At 35.0% G+C, this 21,989-nt stretch overlaps 1 protein-coding gene across 1 annotated transcript in view; it reads left to right on the top strand.

The window, feature by feature from the left end:
- The window catches only part of SMARCA1 (SNF2 related chromatin remodeling ATPase 1), a 33,040-nt gene extending 11,261 nt beyond the window's left edge, over positions 1 to 21,779 (top strand). The window contains exons 9-24 of the mRNA XM_084294141.1: positions 307 to 375; positions 1,115 to 1,224; positions 1,946 to 2,172; positions 2,716 to 2,837; positions 3,227 to 3,379; positions 4,553 to 4,685; positions 5,661 to 5,809; positions 6,420 to 6,539; positions 7,658 to 7,768; positions 7,970 to 8,083; positions 8,472 to 8,594; positions 10,076 to 10,208; positions 11,145 to 11,263; positions 11,476 to 11,688; positions 16,559 to 16,669; positions 17,353 to 21,779. Of these exons, the coding sequence (XP_084150267.1) occupies positions 307 to 375; positions 1,115 to 1,224; positions 1,946 to 2,172; positions 2,716 to 2,837; positions 3,227 to 3,379; positions 4,553 to 4,685; positions 5,661 to 5,809; positions 6,420 to 6,539; positions 7,658 to 7,768; positions 7,970 to 8,083; positions 8,472 to 8,594; positions 10,076 to 10,208; positions 11,145 to 11,263; positions 11,476 to 11,688; positions 16,559 to 16,669; positions 17,353 to 17,424 (2,079 nt within the window). The 3' untranslated portion in view covers positions 17,425 to 21,779. The remainder of the gene's footprint in view (positions 1 to 306; positions 376 to 1,114; positions 1,225 to 1,945; positions 2,173 to 2,715; positions 2,838 to 3,226; positions 3,380 to 4,552; positions 4,686 to 5,660; positions 5,810 to 6,419; positions 6,540 to 7,657; positions 7,769 to 7,969; positions 8,084 to 8,471; positions 8,595 to 10,075; positions 10,209 to 11,144; positions 11,264 to 11,475; positions 11,689 to 16,558; positions 16,670 to 17,352) is intronic.
- Positions 21,780 to 21,989: the final 210 nt, after the last annotated feature.

Raw genomic sequence — 21,989 nt, 5'->3', positions numbered from 1 at the left:
GTTTTCTCATTTACTCTTGCCCCATCATTAAACAAGCAAGAAGGATAAGAGCTTGAATATTCCTCTGGTGAACGTAGATAACATGGGAAATGGAGAATAGTAATAATATTTTGTCAGTGGAGTTATTTGGTTGACTTAAATGTTATGATGTGCTGGGTAGCTGTCACAGAATTGTGGCCTGATTTTCCTTCACTCACAGAAGTCATTTTTCTCAAGATCTATGTTGCTCTTGGAGGAAAAAAGTCAGTATGTCTGTTAAAAAGGCAAACGATAAACTGGTCATACTTGTGCTGTTTCTTCCCACAGGATTTTGACTCATGGTTTGATACTAAAAATTGTCTTGGTGATCAGAAGCTTGTAGAAAGACTTCATGCTGTAAGTAATTAAAGCCTTAATCAAGTGTTGTCATTAGCATACACAGCAACAAAGAAGAACTGAGTATTTACATATTTATCTAAGTCCAAGTTGAAGAGATGAACATGGAGGACTGACTTACTTATAGAAATGCCCAGCTGAATTTTTGTGAATGAAATACCAGAACTTATTTTTTTCAGTCACTAGTTTTTGTAATGTTACTGTTTGAAGCAGATAGTCTGCACATAAAATACAAAGAGAATTTTGAGACCTTTTGAAAACTATTTATTATCCTGAATATTATCTTGATACATCTTTTAGGCTAGCCTGAAAAGGCACGTCTTTATCTTTGTTTTGCTGTGCACAAGATAATAGGGTAATAAAATAAATCATAAGGAAGTCCAGTGTATATTGCTTATCTTTGAAGTGGTGTATTTGGTATACACTTCTAGTGGTAATAAAACAGACTGTAGAGGGAAATAGATTTTATGAGCTCATGGGTTTGGTCCTTGCTCAGTACAGCAAGTAGGATGAGTATGAAAATTTTAATGTAACGTTACACACTTCAAGTATGAACTTGGCAGCTTAGTAGTGGACAACTTAATTTTTCAGACTGTAGCACAATTGTTCTGAGGGAGTCACCATGAGAGCAATAGATATTGGTTAGTTTTGGATAAATGTCACAAAAGTTAATCTATTCTTTTATTTGAGGTAATCAGTTTTAAATAAATGTATGTTTGAAAAAACTCAATTTTTATAGGTTTTGAAGCCATTCTTATTACGTCGCATAAAAGCAGAAGTGGAAAAGAGTTTGCCTCCAAAGAAGGAAGTAAAAATTTATCTTGGACTCAGCAAAATGCAGAGGGAATGGTGAGTTATTCTCATTAAAGCAAGATTCTTTTCTGATGAAAAACAGTACAGCTCTTCATACTGATTTTTTTTGCAGTTGCATATTAAGACTGTCAAATGGAGAAGCCTATTTATAGCTGTCTTTGGGGCATTTTAAGGGTGCATGTGTTGCAAAGAGCTCAAAAACTGTAATAAAAAGGGATGGGAGGAATAAAGCAGAATCTTCTTTTCCTCTCAAGTTTATTTGAAAGAATGTATGCCTAATAAGTTTCATTTTTTGATCCAAATATATATGTGCCAGTAAAAGTCTCAAAGTTGAAATTAATGTGGCCTCAGGAGCCACATACCGAGAATAAAAGTGAGGAAAGAAGTGTGCATGTTTTTTTTTAAATTCAGTCTATTTCTTTATGCAGATCTCAGGTCAATGTAGCGGTTTCAGTAGAGTCAGTGATATCTTATTTGACTTCATAATCCTAAAAAAAAATAAAAGAAAATGGTAAGAAAACATAGTACATGATAGATCACTATCACTCAGTGACAATTGCCGTTTATGTTAGGTATGGATTTATAAATCCTTATCAGTCAGAATTTTTCTCCAAGTTTTATAAATAATGAACCATTTTATTGTATGAACAAAACCAATTCCCACTTCCAGTAATGAGTAATCAGGATTTGCAGGGTTTCACTTATGTTTTAAATATGAAATGAAAACGGTTATTCAAAACTGCCTGTAAAACTTCAGGTATACAAGGATCTTGATGAAAGATATTGATATCCTAAATTCAGCTGGGAAAATGGATAAGATGCGTCTGCTGAATATTCTGATGCAGTTGCGGAAGTGTTGTAATCATCCTTACCTATTTGATGGTGCTGAGCCTGGCCCTCCTTACACCACTGACACACATCTCATCACTAACAGTGGTAAAATGTTAGTTCTGGATAAACTGCTAGCAAAACTCAGAGAGCAAGGTGAGTAGTGCTTATAAACAACGCTCTGAATAGTCATCATAAGTAAAATTGCATTGAAAAACTTGCATGATTCATTCTTGTCTCTCCTCCAGTGAGAGCATTCATTACTTTCAATGAGGTTTTTGTTGAAATTTTATTTTCAGTAGATACTAACACACAGAGGAAAGGAGGTCTTATGGGAATGGTGAGGAAGTGATACGATGCAGTAGAAAGGAAAGGAAAGGTCTACCTGCTGTATTGAAGAGCATTTCTGATGAGAGCATTAGTTTGTTTGTGTACGCCAGTTGTCAGCTACTTATCTTACCATGTTTTCACATGTTCTGTTTCTTCAGCTGCATATTTCTTATGTATAAATTATCAGACAATGGGCCTTGAGGAGAAGTTAAATCAATACCAGAAAAGTAACTTCAAAAGAAAGACTTAAGTTAGCATAGTACAGAATATTGCACGTGAGTTCTTACTGATGTTCAATAGTAAGCTCTATACTGAGAGTAATGTAAAAACATAAAATCAACAACAAAATCTTCTGTGTTGTTCTGTCAGGTTCCAGAGTTCTACTTTTTAGCCAGATGACTCGTTTATTGGATATTTTGGAAGACTATTGTATGTGGCGTGGATATGAGTACTGCCGACTTGATGGACAGACACCACATGAAGAAAGAGAGGTAGGACAGATGTATAAATAAAATATGTCTGTTTTACGTATTAAATTAAGAAGCTGTTATTTGCAGATGATTATAATTCCTAAAAATATGTTATCCTTCCTTAAAAGAAATCATATGTTAAAAACAAAAAATGTTATGATTTGAAAAGGCAGCTGAGTTTGTATACTTTTTCTAACCATAAGTTCATAGTAAAGTAGATTTCATGTGTTCCTCAACTAAGTGAACAATTGCATATTTTGTTAACTCGGAGTAGGTTTGCACAAGTGAAAATATCCAAGTTCTCTGTTACAGATTTTTTGCTCTGAAAATTAAATTTCCAAGAAGTTTGACTGAAATGTAATTAACATATTGGAAACAGCTCTGATGTATTAATGATGCTTTTCTTTTAGGAAGCAATAGACACATTTAATGCTCCCAACAGCAGTAAATTCATTTTCATGCTGAGTACCAGAGCTGGAGGTCTAGGAATTAATTTGGCAACTGCTGATGTGGTGATTCTCTATGACTCAGATTGGAACCCTCAAGTAGATCTGCAAGCCATGGTGAGTTAATTTTCTAATACATGGTGGTAATTAGTTATGATTGTTCAATTTTGTGTAAGTATTTCCAGAACCTGCATTTTTGTTGGTTTTTGTCTTCATTACCAACAAAGTAAGGAGTGAAATAATAATACTTTGGCTATTGCCAAAATAGTAGAGAATTAAAAGCTTGCAGCATTACATTCAGCCCTCTTGGAAGGCTTATGCTTTTGCAAACCACCTTGTTTCTGCATAAATGTACCAGCAAATAAAGTCAAAACTATGAAAAGAAACCCTTATATTCTCTTTCTGACTGCTAGTTAATTTCTAAAATCAAGGTTTATAATTCTGGAATTAAAAAAATCTCATGAGCCTTCTTGCATGTTTGAGGTTATTGGTCCTGTCTTCTAATGTTCTGAAACAAATCAAGAATTTACTGTGAATATCTTTGCCTTCGTTTGAGATGCAGACTGATTACCAATATTAATAGTACTAAATTCCTGGAAACTGACCAGGATGATTTGTGAGCTTTAGGTTTTTCAGGAAGCTACTGAATATGACGCAGAAGAGTAAAAGATTTAACAGCTCTTCTTTAGAGGACACTCAATTTTGGTGCCAGCAGTCTGAAGGACGATTATTCTTTTTCTTTTCTGAGGACAAATTTTCATATAAGCTCGCTGGAGAAGAGAGCCACAAGTTTTGATAGAAACAAATAAAGTATGTTTGTTCTAACTTCATTTGCTGTGCACTAGACCTGTAAAATGTGAGCTGCATACTGATGCTTTAACATAGCTCATGTGGGACAGCTCTGTTATTGAAGCTGTAGCTACATGACTTTGCACATGGAATTAGTACTATCAAGCTAGGGGTGTCAAGGGACGCTACTTTTGTCACGTGAACTGAATGCAATGCAGGTCTGTCTGCATATGTAGTTGTATCTCCACATACCAGCAGCAGTTCAGACAGGCATTCCATTTTCTGCATTTATGATGAGGTAGATGTGTTTATTGCAATAGAATGACCCAGACTTAAAAGGTGTAATAGCCACATATAAGTAGATTACTCTTGTATACTGTTGAATAAGGAAGGAGCCAAGGAATTTATGCTAGCTTCGGTCTGATGTTTCTGCTTATATAGCAAACTGCATATTGCTTGTGAGTATTTGCTGCTGAACACTCATTGATTTATGTTTGTTAGGATCGTGCGCATCGTATTGGTCAAAAGAAACCAGTACGGGTGTTCCGACTAATCACTGATAATACTGTTGAAGAGAGGATTGTAGAAAGAGCTGAAATAAAACTGAGACTGGACTCTATAGTTATACAACAAGGTATCAACTGCTCTAAATGTTTTTCTGCAACAGAATTGTTCAGTCCCTTTAAATTATGGGTTAAATAACTGTACAAGCATACAGTATGAGAGAAAACAGGCCTTGTGTATAATAATAGTATGCTAAAGCTACTTAAATTATAATGTATAAGTTATTCAGTTGTTCAGCTTAATTTTTGAGAGAATTATTATCCTGAGTGATGTGGGCTTAGATTCAAAGTAAGACTCTAAATGAAGAAAGTACTGCTGAAGTAGGTATTACTTTTTCTTGTGACAGTGAAAAAGAGGAGAAAAAAGCTATCTTCCATGAAAGATAATTATATAGGAGTGCTTTTTACTACATCTGAATTTTCTGAACATTAAAACTGCTTTGTGTGGCTGTGTTTAGAAGCTCTGGGAAGAATAGTTTGTCAAAACCTGAAGTTATCTATCTAAGTTTTTGTAGGTTCTGAGCCATATGACTTTTTTTTTTTTTTTTTTTTTTTGAGAGTGGTCTACTTAATGGATAATTGTCAAAATTGTGATGGTCTATGAAGATGAGACAGGATTGGTGGAATTTTTGGACAGGAATTAGAGTTCTGGGGAAAATGAAAGTATTCAGAAATGCATTGAGATCAGTAAAGTGAGCGTTAAAAAATCTTCAATACTTCTAATGATTATAATATCTTGTCACTTTTCATCTTGAAATAGGATTTTAATCTTAAGTCCAGCTGACTTTGCAAAAAAAAAATCTTAAATATAAAATTGGATTATCTCATGTGAAACAAATTCTTTGTTATGTCTTGTAGCGCAGTCATTTTTTGTATTTACCTAGAAGTTCCCAGTTTGTTTATTTTCAGTTCGAGTGAAGAGTAATTTGTTCCTATAGTTGTCTTTTGCTTGCTTGTTTTGCTGGTGGACTCAAAAAATCCACTGTTTGCATGTTCATACTGGAAGTTTTGTATTACAACTTTCAACATATTTCTTCTAATTCCAGGAAGGCTCATAGACCAACAGTCTAACAAACTGGCAAAAGATGAAATGCTGCAGATGATCCGGCATGGAGCTACACATGTTTTTGCATCTAAGGACAGTGAGCTGACAGAAGAAGACATAACCACTATCTTAGAAAGAGGTGAAAAGAAGGTTAGAGAGCAGTTTTGTATGGAATTTGTGATTTGTCAAACATTAAACATAGATATGCAAAATACTTTTTATAGAAGAAGACAAGAACACTTTAATTATTATGTAAATCTGTTTTATATGCCCACATATTACTTTACTGTTCATAAATATTTCAAACCTTATGAAAGCCTAGAAGGAGTAGGAGTAGTGAGTTGTAATTACTTTCACTAGTTCAAACTAAGTGCATTGTATCTTAAGCATTGTTTATTTCTTGAACTCTTAGAAACATGTAAATTTTATGCCAACAATTGTAACAGGCACGAAATCTTTATAGAATTTTATTAGGGAATTGGTAGCTGTGGAAAAAATGAAGTGCTGGGCACAAATTTCATTTAATCTAAAAGTTATATAGTTGTAGGGCTACATCACACCATTAATAAACAGTATAATGGGAAGCCTTAGTTTGTTCAAAATTGGAAAGCACAGTGGGCAAATCCTGCTTAATAAGAAAAATGTAAGTAAAGTTTTAAAGCAGAAAACGACATGAAATACATTTAATGATGAAAGCTGTTTTTTTTTTGCAGAAAACATAGAACAGCTTGAGTAAGCCTAAAAATGTCTCTTATTTCAGACAGCTGAAATGAATGAACGATTGCAGAAAATGGGGGAAAGTTCTTTAAGAAACTTCACTATGGACACAGAGATGAGCTTATACAACTTTGAAGGTGAAGATTATAGAGAAAAACAGAAGGTAATTTTTTTAAAGAGAAGTATTGGAGATGTTAGAGGTGTAAGTATACAGGCTATGCTAGCAATGTTATAGCTGCAAAGGTAGTGAAGAGGGACCTGAAGAATTCACTTAGGTTTGTACTACCATTGGGATTGTTAATTTGTGTTAAACGAGCTTTCAGGCCTGTCCTGTTTTTCTTAATGGGAAAATCTGATAAAATCGCTCGAATTTTATCCTTTCTGCAGCAAAAAGACTACTCTGCATCCTACTATACTGCTGCAGCTGGTATTGTTTTACTGCCATGTAACAAAAGAAAAAACAATCCTGTTTAGAATTTTGTGTGTGGAATTTTTTCTGCAGTGAAGGTTTTAGTTGTAAGCATTCATGTGAAGTTTTTTTGCAGTATGTATGGGACATAAGATTTCCTTAAGGTTTTATCTAGAATTAATTATATGAACTCTTTACATGTTAACTACACGATGCACTTCTGATGCAGGTTTCTTAGCAATTTTGAAGAAACACTTAGAAAAATAAAATATTTTGTGAGAATAGAATGGGTGCGTATATACATGTAAATAAGAACTGTTCATCTTGATAAGCTGCCTTTTTGTAAGGATTTTAATATAGCATTGCCTCGAAATATGCTTTAAGTTTAACTGAAGTCCTTTTGTAAGAGAACTCACTCCTGTCTAATGTTTTTTTTACCAATGTTGTAGCTTCTGCAGAGCTTATAAATATCACAGTAAATTTGTATCATTTTATCATCATAGATAATAGAATTTAAAGCCCAAGTCCATAGACCTTCAATGGTATTTGAGCAGATGGAAACAACCTCACTCAGGTGACTGAAGTCAGTAGATTACTGTAAAGATCACTGTAAAGGTGTCTAGTCATGCCACTGCAAGACTACAGCCTTCCTTTACTGGTGTATTATTTTTAATGTGCTTAAATACATGTTATAATTAACTATAACTTCTGGCTTATTTTTGAGCTCTGATTTATTATCTGTACTGTTGAGCTAAAGCACCATACTTAGTGTGAAAAAATACTTGTTTGGCAGCGCCACGCTAGACATGATTTTGTGACTTGAGAAAAGAATACAGTTAGTTTAATACATTGTTCTTCAATTCTGTGTGTAGCTGAGCATGATGGAATGGATAGAGCCTCCAAAACGAGAGCGCAAAGCTAATTATGCAGTTGATGCTTATTTCAGAGAAGCCCTGCGTGTTAGTGAACCAAAAGTCCCAAAGGTAAGATGTTGGCAACAATGGTCTTCATGTTGTGTTTTCGCTCTTCTGCTCTCCCATGTTGCATCCCCTGCTCTCACCCTATTCTGGTAATAGAATAATGTACTTGTAAAGTGATATGCTGTCAATACTGCTGATTTATGACAGTTTAAATGCATGGAAGTCAAACTTACATTATGTTAATATACCCATGTATTTTTGAAGGCTCCACGACCTCCAAAACAGCCAAATATTCAGGATTTCCAATTTTTTCCACCACGATTGTTTGAACTTCTGGAAAAAGAAATTCTATATTACCGTAAAACTATAGGATATAAGGTAATGGTTTTTTTTCCCCTTCAAAGAAGTGAAGTGTGTGTGAAGTGAAGTGAACCATTTTTGACCTTATATTCGTGACTTAATGACAATCTTTAATCCATCACCTTATCTTGAAGGATAATGTTTTTAAATTTTGCAATAGTTTTGTATAAAAATATTTGTGCAACTCTTTTTTTGTTTTGTTTTTGTTATGGTTTCATTTCTTTAGAGTAGCCCAGGGTTGGGATGCTTTTTGTTTTGTTTTGTTCTGTGACAACAAATGTTTAGTAGGTGTGGGCTATGTCATTCGTGTGAAATTTAACATGTACTTCTAGATTGTAAAGCAAGGTCCATGGAAAAGTGTCTTTAACATTGCAGCACTTTTGCTTACTGATACCTCTGATCTTAGGTACCCAGGAACCCTGACCTCCCAAATGCAGCCCAGGTACAAAAAGAAGAACAAAAGAAGATAGATGATTCTATGCCTCTGACTCCTGAAGAAACTGAAGAGAAAGAAAAGCTACTAACACAGGTAAAATAATAGGTCAAGTATTTCACTGTGTATTTTTTACTAGTATGGAATTGTAAATGTGTAGTACTAATGATGGCGTGTATGCACAGGAAAGCTATATCAATATTATAGAGATGTAAGCATGCAAGATGTAATGATTTTGGCTTGTTTTTTGGTTGAGACCCCTTTCCTGGCCTTGACTAAGTTTGTCTTAGTCAGCTAAAACATGTTATTTGGATTTCTGCAATGTTTTCGAGGCCTAGACTTGTACAGTGAATCCACTACCCAGCAATGCATGTAGAAATCTAGTCAGTGACTTACTTGTATGTGCATTTGTCTACTGAGTTTAGCAGACAAGACTGAAGTCAGAGAAGGCAAGCTTCCATTACCATATGTTTTTTACACAGCTGTATAAGGTGGCATGTCACATCCATTAATTCTGTCCCAGTTTGGTTCAGCATGTTCCTTTTCTACTGGGACTGTCTCCATGTCACCGGCTAGTTTATTGACTACTTGGGACTATTATCCTGCTCCCTAGGGTCATTAAAAGTTAATTGTTCAAGAGAAAGGCGTGTCTTGATGTACTGAGATTTTCTAGATTCAGAAAATTTGCTTAAGGAAGCAGGTTAGTATTCCTAGCCCTGCAAGGTCCCAATTTGACTATTAACCTCACGTGTTTATAGAAGAGAACATACTTCAGCTTTTGATGGTATGCATGTCTGTTGATGTCTAGAAATAAATATTTGTGTATGTTGAACTTGTAAAGATGCAATCTAATTGAGAAGTCATCTTACTCATCTGGAGAACTGGCAAAGTTCCTTGTAGACGTGACTTTTGTTTTCTTGATGCTTTCTCTTTTCACTGACTTTAAAATGTAGTGCCATGTTCTTGGGTCATGTTTCCGTGCATTGTATCTCACTTAACTGTTGTTCAGTTCTGGATTAATTTCTTCAGCACACACTAAACTTCCTGTTTGACAGTGCTATGGAGTTTCCATTTGATTGCATCTTTTTGGACTAGAGATTGTTTCTTGATATATTTAAGCTTTCATCCAGCTGTTTGGTTGGTTCAAGGTTTGTATGTGTACTAAGTAGCAGCTATTGCTTTAGATACTTGAAATATTTGAAGAACTTGTAACGACACTCCTCCTGGAGCTTCCTGTATTCCAAAGACTTTTTGTTGCTTAAATAAAATTACAGTAACCTGTCGGTGAGACTTTCTTTGGAGAAATAATTCATAAAAGATTTAAAAAGGAGGCAAAGTAAAAAGCTCTTACTAAAGCATGTGGAGTCGTGCAAGAAAATAACTCTTTAGACTTCTAATGACTCAGTAATAAGCCCTGAATAATAGAAGTTACGGAAATGCTGAAAGACCATTATCCACTCTAATTATGTGACATTGCAGAGGCATTGGCAATTGTAGCAAATGATACATAAGACAAAATTTTGCAAAATGTTTCCTTTCTACTTAGTAATAGCTTCCTGATCTCTTGGTGCTTACAGGGTTTTACAAACTGGAATAAAAGGGATTTTAATCAGTTTATTAAAGCTAATGAGAAATACGGTCGTGATGATATAGATAATATTGCCCGTGAGGTGGAAGGAAAGTCACCCGAGGAGGTCATTGAATATTCAGGTCTGTATATATTTCAAAATATGTTTCTTAGTCGTGTCGAATAACCATTGTTTTTGCTACGTGTTCTTCTACAAAATGTAGAATTTGGATGTGTATAGGAAGGATATTGTAGTTCTCCCCTGCAGATTTAATTGTGTTAAAGGTTAGATTTGCAGCACAAACATGTCTTGAGCTATCCTTTTTCCTCAGCTGAAATTTAGAACACGTTGTAGTTGATTTACATTGACACAGTGGTCTTGTAGAGTCATGAAGTTGCATTATAGTGCCAACATAATTCTTTATAGGTTTATATACTGTTCTAGCTAGTGCGCTGTGTCTTTGTCTTTGGAATTTGCACAACACTTTTTAATTTGTTCAGAATTCTTCCTGTTTCATCCTTATGTTTAGTTTTCCTAAAATCCTTCATAAAATGTAACCTTGCGATGTTTTGCATGTTAGCTTAAAAAAAGAACAGCTCATCAAGAGCTCTGTATAAAGTGCTGAATTTACATCTTTTAACCAACCCAAAGAATCAGGAGAAGCCACACATTACTGTCTTTTTTATAAGTCGTGCACTAAGTTCCTGTTGACTTCAGAAATAGCAAGAAAAAATTGACATGAATAAGAATGTTGAAACAAGTTAGCAGCATTAAACCATGGTTATAACTAACTACCTTTAAAAGTAATTTTTCGCAGTTTTACTTAACTCCAGCAATTTATATTGGATATAAATAGTCTTATACTTGTTACTTATCTGTTGCTTGTAGTTAACTTAAAGACAGTGAATGAAGGTCTGTGCAAGCTTCCTTTGCTAGCACAGTAAAAGAGAAAGTATTACTGAATCCTTAAGGTTTTGTGGATCTACAAACTGTATTACATTTTCTTGCTTGAGTGCTTTAGTTGACTAAAGGTGAAACAGTAAAGGAAAAGATCTTATTTTACAAATTTTGTTTTTAGCTGTTTTCTGGGAACGTTGCAATGAACTACAAGACATTGAGAGGATTATGGCTCAAATTGAACGAGGAGAGGCAAGAATTCAGCGGAGGATCAGTATCAAGAAAGCCCTTGATGCCAAAGTAATCACTGCAGGATTTTTAAAATTTTTTTTAGGGTGACTGCTTCTTGCTAACTCTGTGGTTACAGGTGGATGTAATCTCTTACATCCCTTCAGAAAGGGATCAGTTGGGGATGGAAATTCTATTTTTATGTATCAGTAATCCACCTGAATACGTAATAAATCCATGATGTAGCACTGTGTTTAATATCAATATTTTTGCTTTGCATTCAGATTGCACGGTATAAAGCACCTTTCCATCAGTTGCGTATTCAGTATGGAACAAACAAAGGGAAAAATTACACAGAAGAAGAAGACAGATTTCTGATATGCATGTTACACAAGATGGGCTTTGACAAAGAAAACGTGTATGAAGAACTACGGCAGTGCGTGCGCAATGCTCCTCAGTTCAGATTTGACTGGTTTATCAAATCTAGAACTGCAATGGTAGGTATCAGCTACATGGACCAAGTAGGTATCTGAAGAATTTTGTTACTTTTAAGCCCTATTACATAATTTGGATTTGTGCCAAAATACTGGAAAGTAAGAAATAAGTGCCGGAAAAATAATTTTGGCTTTCATTCTCAAAAATAATTTCAGCTTTCATTCTCATTCTTTATTTTTAATAAAACTACCTATTCCCTTAGTACAACAAACAACACAGTACAGCTGAAACAAACAGAGTAGAAAACTTGCCAAGTTGAAGTTGTGTGTTACCCGAAGGGATTAATGCAAAAATAAACTAGCCTTACAAATGTTACTTTTATTGCAAACTGAAAGTTTTAACAGTATTTTCTAGAACGTGACTGCTCTTCAGAATTTTTGGACTAAATGGCTCAAAACATTTGAATTATATACTTGGAGGAAAGAACAGCTTTTCTAATATTCCTACTTAATTTCTAAAAGCATGAGAAAATTTTCAGAGATTCATGTGAGTTAATCATCAAAACTATTGGTTTAAAATGAACTTTCTAGTTTTGAATAAAGACTATTGTATTTAAGTGCATTTTTTTACTTATTTTTCTGCTGATTTTGTTTATACTCAGAAAAATAACTTGGCTAGGTAGTAAGTTGACTAATACTCTGATTTTTAGCTGTATTTTTTCCTTTTTCTGGAGAGCAGAGGCATTCTTTTTTTAATTTAGGAATTAAGTAACAGAACATAATACTAATGGGAGTGTCGGTGGCTGCAAATAATAAGCTATGTAGGCACTAGCCTCTGAGTATGGGATGCTTCTAAGGAAACTTAGTTCAGACTTGGAATCTTTGGTCAAATTTACCCGATTAAGTTCCTTCTTACAGATAAAATGTGTAAGTTTGTATCTTATTTAAAGGCCACATGTATGTGCAATTGGAATGTGAATGTATTTATAAGGGGAACATGTACTTCCCAGTTTTTCTTATAATACCTGGAATGATCTAATCTTACTCACTTTCAAAGAGTAAGAGAAGAAACACCTATTTTTTGGTTTGACTGAACACAAAACCATATGTGCATGGCTGACAAAATACTGGAGCACCCTGTCCCTTCTACAACACTCATAGATACTTCCCATTGCCTTGTAAGCAAACTTCTTATTAAATGATATGTTGTGGTCACGTAACTTTCATGCCATTTTGTATATAAATCTGCATTTTTGGATAGTTCAGTAGCTGCAGAGCCACTGTGCATTACTTTTTACTTGTTGTTTTCCAACATTAGGGTATGTTCATAAAATGTTCTTCATTAAAAATAATTGAAGACTTTTCTTGCTGAAATGTCTGTTTGAATAGATACTGGATTTAAAATTGTGACCATAAAAACCTCTCCAATATTAACTTTAGTTACTTTTAAGTTGTCTTTGGAGGGATCTGCTTAAGGAAATACATGTAATATAAATTAGTACTAGAAATTAAAAATATAGCTCAACATTTAAGATTAATTGATGTTTTTAAGTCAGAGGTAGACTTAAATCTTCTCAGTCTTCTCTCAAATTATTATGTTCCTTTAAAAAAATCTTTTTAAAGGAGAAAGGAATAATTTTCTAAAGTGTGGAACCATGTTCTGTGGTATCTAATGCTGAAGTGGAGAGACTGGGTGGAAATACAGTGAATTTTGGCTTATTTTCTCAAAAGTCTACCTATTAATACTATTTTTCTACTGTTATGTAGCTGAAATAATGGTATGAAAATACAAAGGTAAAGTAATCTTTCATTTCATGAATGCATTAATTTTCGTAATTGTTACAAATGGTCATGATATGTATGGTTTAAACTGCCCGTATCTGATATACTTCATGAATACAAATACCGTGGTATTTCTGGGGAGTATTCATTTCTGTGAGTCTATTTTGCACTGTCTTGATGCTTTGTATGATGAAAAGTGTTGGAAAGTCATTTGATTATGAGAATAATGCACTAAGTATAAACAGAAATCTTTATAAAGATTTATATATTAAGTTCAGTGAAAGTGGATAAAACGCCTTCTTAGAACAGTGAAGTTCGTGTGACATCAAAATTACCTTTCATTACATTCAAACTCATGAAAGGATAGGAAGGGAGGGCAGTGTAATTCTGGCAAGTACTTGCTACTGGGCTCTCAGACTTTGTGTTCAAGTAACCACTAGATGTCTCTTGAATTCCGTATAAGAAGCTTATTTACCTTCCATCTTCTTATTTCAGTTTCTTTTCCTCCTGAAGGTTTCTCTTTGGAAAACAAAGATTCTGCTTCAGTGATTTATTATAACATTAACAGTTTTTTAACCCAAAATGTAAATTTTCAGAACTTGAATGCCTAAAACTATGATTTTTTTAAACTATGCACCAAAGCTTAATTTTATGGTTTAGTAATTATTCTTTTATTTCTGTCCATGCAGAAAGAATGCAGAATATCATGGCAGTAGTGAATCACATATCTGTTTTCTAGGCATAATTTATGTACGTTCTTTTACCTTTCTGTAACCCTAGCCAGTGTAAGAAACGATTATGTAAATACAGGAACGTACAGGCCTGTTGACAGAGCTTCAGACTTCTACTTTCTCTATCAAGCCACCATCTATGCCTTCGGTCATGCAGAAGGTGATGGTTCAGTGCTCCCATCTTATTTATTGCAATACTAGTCTTTATAACTATGAAGTGGAGAGCAAAGTACATCTCATCTCTTTCAATCCTAAGGAGAAAAGTATCAGCCATACTGAATGAAATTGCAACTCTAAAGGTGCAGGGCATTTTAAACTTGAAGTGTATTTTTATAGTACTGAAATGAGATGGATCAGTCCATACAGAAATTTCAGGAGTTCAGCGCAGAATTTATAATGCAGATTCTCTTTGTAACAGTAGGTGAAGCAGAAACCTGTGTGCATACTACATGCTACTGTCAACTGCTTCTGCGATTCTCCTGAGAAAGTTGTTTTTGAGTCCATCCTCTGCACGTTCTGGAGTAGCAGTCTGGAAAGACTAAATGTCAACCTGAACACTTGATTATAGTAAACATATGCATCTATGCAAGTGGTTTTTTTCCTTTCAAATATGAGAACTTTTCTCAGTGCTGTAGGCAAATGTCAGAGGTTATTTCTTGGCACATTTCTGATAACTGTTTGTCTTGAATTTAACACCAAGTAATTTCTTTTACACTCAGGAAGGTTGAACTGCTTGCTTTTGTGGACCAGATTGTCATCAGTCTCTGCCTACAGCTCCTTTGTCTTTCAGTGTAACATGCACAAATTCAAATGATGGAAAATGCTTCTGACATACTGGCAATCATTTTTCTGCTTCTGCCTCTTTTCAATCATCTCTATTGATTTGTGAAGTGTTTTGGGACAGATCTCTGTTCTGTGTTTGGGGATGCAATACATTTTGGGATGGCTTGCACCCAAGTTTTCTCAAACTTGTTGCCTTTTTATCTGAATGCTGTTGTTTGCATGAAATTTGAGGAGTTTTATTGGTTGACATGAGAATATTTATGGTTGTGGTTGGGGGATTTGGGGTTACTTTTACATGGATGTGGCAGAAATGACTGTAAAACTACATGCATGGGACTGGAACCTTTCCAGCAGGGAGTTGTTAAGAAAAACTTCCTGAATATTTCTCTTTGCTTATAAGAAAGGTTGAAGGATTCTGTGTTCATTCTGGATTATGCAGCTTTCATCCAAGGCCTTGCAGCCCCATTTGTAGAGGAATCTGTGGCACCTTGAGAACTTAAGGAAAATAGTTAGTCTTAGGACATGAACTTCTCCAAAATGAGTCATATGCTTGTCTGTTTCAGAACGATCAGGATCAAGAAAGCATGCATGATGGCTGAGGCAGTATACAGGTTACAGATACTAAGAAAATGGAGACTGATTCCTGGGCAAAAAGGTCACCTGTTCACTTCATGGTGAATAGACCAGTTGTAGGTTGAGCTTTATGCTACTAGGCTATTTTCGGGTAGCTTATAGATCACATTTTTTTTCACTGAGTTTAATAGATAAGATGTTCTTTTCCAGCTTTTTTCATCAGAAGAAACCTTCCTGCCTTGTGCTAGAAAGAGAAGCCCATGGAATTGCTGTTTTCAACATACTTAAAACAATAATCATAATAGAAATAAGTACATATTCGGTATTTGGTAAGAGATCTGTTTTTCCAGATGGGATACAGGAATCAAATGATTTCTGCTACCAAGCTAACTCTTATTAAGTACAATGGAAGTATTGTGACAATTGTACTGGAAATATTTTTTAATGTATAAATGACATTTTTGTTATTTAATCTTGAACATTTTCAGATGACTTGGAAGTTTTAATGCTTAAAAGTATTTAAGGCCTCCTATCTTTTGGGTGCTTTTTGACTGAAGGTACATACAACAGTGTGTTCAAGGCTTAAAACTGGATAGGTTTTTGCCAGTTGAGAGCTTAAAGTGTCCTACTTCGTCACAAAATGTCTGTGTGCCACCGCAAAATATTGCTGAAGATAGCTTTGATTTCTTCCTGCTTTAAATATGTACCTGAAGACCCCTCTTCCTAAAATCTGGCATAGTATGCTGGCAGCAGGATATTATTTGCTTCACATAAACATGATGAAAGATTGCATCAGTCTTTAGGAACATCAGCTTGGAAGATATAGGCAGTCCTGAAAACTGTCAGGAAGCCGAATATTTCAGTAAATATCTTACCTTTCTCTCCTTATAGAAAAGGTTGCACTAAGATGAAGACGGATGTGCAATAACAAAGTTCATCTTACCAGTCTGGGTATTGAATACTTCTGGAAAAACGGAGTATTTTGGAATTCAAGTTTTTTTTTTTTTTGTAAATGAGAGAGTTTGTATGTTGCATATAATATTTGTTGTTCTCTGTTTCCTCAGGAGTTTCAGAGACGCTGTAATACTCTCATATCATTAATAGAAAAAGAGAATATGGAAATTGAGGAAAAAGAACGAGCTGAAAAGAAGAAAAGAGGATCAAAAGTCACATCGGTATGTTGAGCAGCACTTTATTTCCAGGGGGGTAGAATTCAATTATATTTTTGTTAGGAAACGAAAAAGAAGGTAATAGTAACTGTTTAAATATAAACCATTAGTTGAGAGATTAAACAAATATCTGTCTGTTCGCAGCTCTCCAAGATTCTATGCAGGTGTTCCCAATTCACAGTATTTTGGGTCCTTACTTATTTTTTTTGAGAAAAGGCTTTAGTGTAAGTAGCTAAGGCACTTTTAAAGAAAACAGCTATTCTTCTTTCTGCCTACATGTTTATGTGATGTGTTGACTTCAATCTAAAATTGTTGTTACTCCACTATGTACTAGTTTCTGGAGGAAGAAGTAAGAAGTGCTCCTTTTATCTTAAATATTTGTCACTTTTACAACAGCAAAACTCTAAATAAATCAAGGTCCTGATCTTCTCATCCCATTCATGATGTGCATAGTACTTGTACCATTGAGACCACGTAATGCAGAACATCAAGAAAGCAAAAAGGGTAGCAGACTTAAGTGTCTAAATCTGGGATTTTTGTTTACCCTTCTGTTAACTCCTAGAAAACTGAATTGAAAAATAGAATGTATTAATGTTTCTTATCTTTTAAAATAGTTAATGTACTTAAAAACATTGTGGTATGATGCCACCATTTGCTGGAATTAATTATTTTTTTCTTTTCCTTTTTAGTCACAGAAGAGAAAAGCAGATTTGGCTACTGAGAACTCCGGAAAAAAAGATGCTAAGAAAGTGAAGTCGTGAACTCGCAAAATGAATGCTAAATATAAAACTGCCTCTTTCTTGTCTTCATCTACAAGTATTAATTGCCAACTTCTTTGTATTCATGGTACTTGCTCACAAATCCCTTGGTTTAACTTAGCAAATTTTGTATATTTACAATGTCTTTCATTACCTAGAATGTGTAGCTTTATATTTTATGCATTCCAGTATTTTTGTGTACTGTATTTTGTGAATTTCATGTCTTCTGCAAAATTCACTCAGTCCTTGTTTTTTTAAGCTTATGCTGAAGTTTTAGCTTTTATATGTTTTATATGCTGCTGCTTTGAAAGGAAACCTAGATTCTATAGCTGTATTATTGTTGTTTCATATTTTAAATTTATATGGCTGTGGGAAAATAAACTGAATTAAAATTATTTGAAGAGAAATGTACTTCACCTTTGTTCCCCCTCTCCCCCTCCCTCCCCCAACCCTTTTCTGCATAGCTACACCTAGAGTGAATGTTAAGGTTTGTATAATTGTGCCTTCATCATCAATCAGATTTTCTTCAGAGTATATAGATAGGATCAGGAGCATGCCAAAACAAAAAATCTAATTAGACTGACATCCTTGTTTGCTGTCAGCATTAAATTGACATTTTCCTCAGAAATACCCAGAAGGAAAGCCAACAGATACTGAGATTTTTTTTCTTTATTATCACCGGTTTCTGTTGGGCTGCATATATGCTTAAACACAAGGCGAGGTGTTTTTTGGAATGACCTCTAGATGAAACTTTTTATACGCCTAATGAACTGAAGTAGTCGACTAATAGCTTCTTTTTTAAGTAGCAAACAAAGTTCATCATCTCCTGGTTGGTAGGCTGCTCAGATATGCTGCCTTGTGCTAAAAGATCTCTGTTGCTCTAATTATCTCTGCTAACTTTCTGCTTTTACCTTTGATTCCAAATGTCAGTCAGAAGCAATGGGGATATGTTATGGAGTGCTCCTTTTTAGTATTTCTATTTTAATGAAGGGATGAAAGTGTTGGATGTACTGTTTTTTTTTTTTTTTTGACTTTGCAAGAATGGCAGGTTCATAGTTTCTGTTCACCTTGGAGTCTCTGCCTTTCCCAGATCAGTAGAACAGTGACTGTGACATCTAATGTTTTACTTTAATCTTTTGTCTCTGATCTGGTGTTTAGTATGGACCTTGCCACAGCGAGGCTTGCCCTTATAATGTCAAGTCTAGATTAATGCAGTGTGCTTTACATGGTACTTTCCTTGAAGACGACTTGTAGATTTCTACTAGTACAGTTTGCTTCCTTCTTGAGTGGTTTGAGGTGATAAAATTGCTTTGTATTTCATGCTTGTGTTGGCTACCTTTCTCTGAATTTTGTAAAACTATTGGCTTTCATAAAATATTCTTGAGTTTCATAAAACTTCTCATGAATTCTAGGACACACTTCTGTCCTCATTGTTTCATGTCAATTAAAATCTACTGGAATGGCTCTGAGGTGTTCTGGGATTAATCTCTATAAGGTTGATGAGTAATTTCTAGATTTCCTTGATAGTTTGCATTTAAGGTTTTGTGCAAAATGAGTGTGATGGCTTGGCCTGGCATCTTGAAAGATTACTAATTGGATTTTGTATTTTGGTGTATAGCTTTTGTTTGGGGACCAAGTCATTAATTATTTGTACTGGGCTTTTATTTGTAAGGCTTGTAGATTAAAAAAAGGTTGTTTATTTGTTGAGATTCATCTGAGTTGAGAGGTATGCCTAATAACAATGATGGGGTACATCTTTCAGACAGAGGGCTAGTGATGGGTGTCAATATGCTTTTAAATGAGTATGCACCCCAGGTGGGATAGGGTGAACTTGGAAAAGGATGTTTTTTCAAATATCTTTGGTATCAGAGTAGTCGACATCCTCTTTTATCCTTGACAGAAGGACATCTAGTCTAATCATGGTCTGTAAAATGGCTATGCAGCTACATCTATATAATCACAAATCTCTGGAGCATTGCTACTAATAGAGGAAGATGCCTTATTTACAATTACTTCTCATCTCCTATGTCACTTGGTAACTTTATGATCTGAAGTTATAAAAACATGTAAAAAGGAGGAGGGAAATAAAGGCTGGAAGAGCCAAATGAATTTTTATTTAATTACATTGGCTAGGTCTAGACCTTATTCCATTGCTACTCTTTAGCATAATCAAGTGAACTTTTTAATGCCTTAAGTATTAGAATGTGTATTCTGTTTTCCTGTTTATTGCAGATTAGCTTTGTTTCACTTGCATGTTCTTGTGTATCTGTTTTTTGTATTCTTTGCAAAGTATATGTAAACTTAAAATGGTAATATCTCAACTTGTTCTTTTATGCAGATTTCTTGGTTTTCATTACCACTTGAGTTAATATTCACTTTTCTTCCTCAGTGACATGGTATGCTAGCCATGTAGCAAAAGATCATGCAGTCGTTCTTCCAGATATTATCCTCTTGATCATCAGACACCTTCTCTGAAGAATGATAGATACTCCCAGGAACTATCTGTTATCTCTTACAGTCTGTAGTTCCTAGTTAAACTAAATGTGCTGTTGAACACAGTCCTTGAGCGCACTTGTATACTATATACTAGTTCCTCAGCATATTGAGTCTTCCCATCCATCATGTCCCACAGTGATAACTAAAGAAAATTGCTAACAGCTGCTGGTCAGGATTAAAGTAAAATGGATCTTTCATTTCCGTTTTCGTTCTTCATGTTGCACATATCCACACAGTATGTGCCTAGCAGAATCCAAATGATACGCTGCTGTGACTCAAAATTAGATGGACTGAAATAAAGGAATCTTCTTACTTTTAACTACATTTTTCTTAGATGAGGAGTACTGCTTCTAAGAAACTTGTAAGCACTGAATGTAATGTCATAGGAGGAACTTCTGAAAAGTCCGAACCTTCAGGCAATTTGATAGTAGCTGAAGAAATATGATATTAAAGGACTGAAAATAACTTGTCTCCTTTGGAGTACACAACTACAATTTGATTATGATAGCATTGGGGTTGAAGAAAGAAAGTAGTGCAGCAGTCTAGCACTTCTCATGGTGCACGTAACATCCTGGGAGAGGTCACAACGGTTCTAGTGTTATTTTTCCTTTACTTATTTTCAAGTTATCAACACTTTATTTTTGAGTGGTGATAAAAGTTACACAGCTGGCCATCTTCATTGTACTTAATTTCAAGTTATTATAATGACCTAAAGAAAAAATGAAGTTTCCTACCTGCTGGTAACATAAGCCATCTTTAGATACCATTTGAACAAGTAGCATCGCTATACTAAAATATTAACTAAGATTCTATTTCTTGTTAATTGGCCTTGCTTTATAGATTTAGTGCTAATGCTGGTAATGGTTTTTCTCTTTGAGATCATAAGCAAGGGGTACAGTGTATGGGAGCTAAGGAGAATCTGTCTGAATGCCTGATGTAAGTAACTTGTTATGTGCTTCCAGCTGTGTGCTGTCTGCAGTCAATCCACAGGCTCTTTCTGTGCACACCTCTTCCCCATGTTCATTGGAGGTGTTAAGTATATTCAGTGATCACAAATTAATGCCAGAGCTATTAAAAAACAACCAACAACAAGCTATGCAGGCCTTACAGCTTGAAAAAGCACGTTGAATTTTGCAGCCAGCAGCAGCCTCTGAATGACAAATGTTTGGTGCAGGCATTGGCATTTGTGGTGATGCTGGAAGGAACTGATCACTGTACTTCTGGTCTGGTTGAGATACTCAAGTTTGGTATTCGTTACCCTCTCTGACAGTTTAGTCCATGTACTTAGCTTCAAGCATGTATGTAAAACGCTTTGGTGGATCACAGTTATAATGTTTGATATATTTTTTTTTGAAAGTTAAAATTGAACTTTTGCATATTTTGAAATGTAACGTATTGTTTTGATTGCATTTGCATGATATCCATCCTTTCAAAATAGCCTTACTAGGAGTAAGATTTACTGCCTTCAAGTCTACATAGTGTTGTTGAAAGTTAACTTCTGAACTCTTTAAATATTACATTTGTTTCTTAAGTTGTACATATAAAAACTGATATGAACCTTATGTCTTCTGGTAACTATACTTCTGGTACAAATTGGCCCACGTACTTGGATACTGTTCAGAGTAGTTGGATTTGTTTGTATTGCTCTTGTACCTCTCATAGCTTTCAGGCTATGGTAGCTGAATATAAGGGGTGTGTGTGGCTGTTCCTCATCTGCTTTCAAACTTTCTCATCTCCTGTGATCTTAAATAAAATACTAGTAGTGCCTGTATTTTTGTGACAGCCTTACCTGTGTTGTCTCTTGATATGATACAATGTATGTTAATGCTTTATTAAAGTATATTACTGTTTTTTTTTTCCCATACCTGTGTTGTGTTACTAAAATACAATAGTTTGAAGCTGAAGTCTACCAGACGCAGAATAACCTCCCCTGGTGCAACTTTAGCCCATTCCCCCTCGTCCTGTCACCAGGCACGTGGGAGAACAGACCAACCCCCACTCGCTACAGCCTCCCTTGAGGTACCTGTAGAGAGCGATAAGGTCGCCCCTGAGCCTCCTCTTCTCCAGGCTGA

The sequence above is a fragment of the Netta rufina genome (assembly GCF_964035555.1).
Source record: "Netta rufina genome assembly, chromosome: 12".
Taxonomy (NCBI): Eukaryota; Metazoa; Chordata; class Aves; order Anseriformes; family Anatidae; genus Netta; species Netta rufina.
The sequence above is the reverse complement of the archived record's forward strand: the minus strand, read 5'-3'. Positions and strand labels throughout refer to the sequence as shown.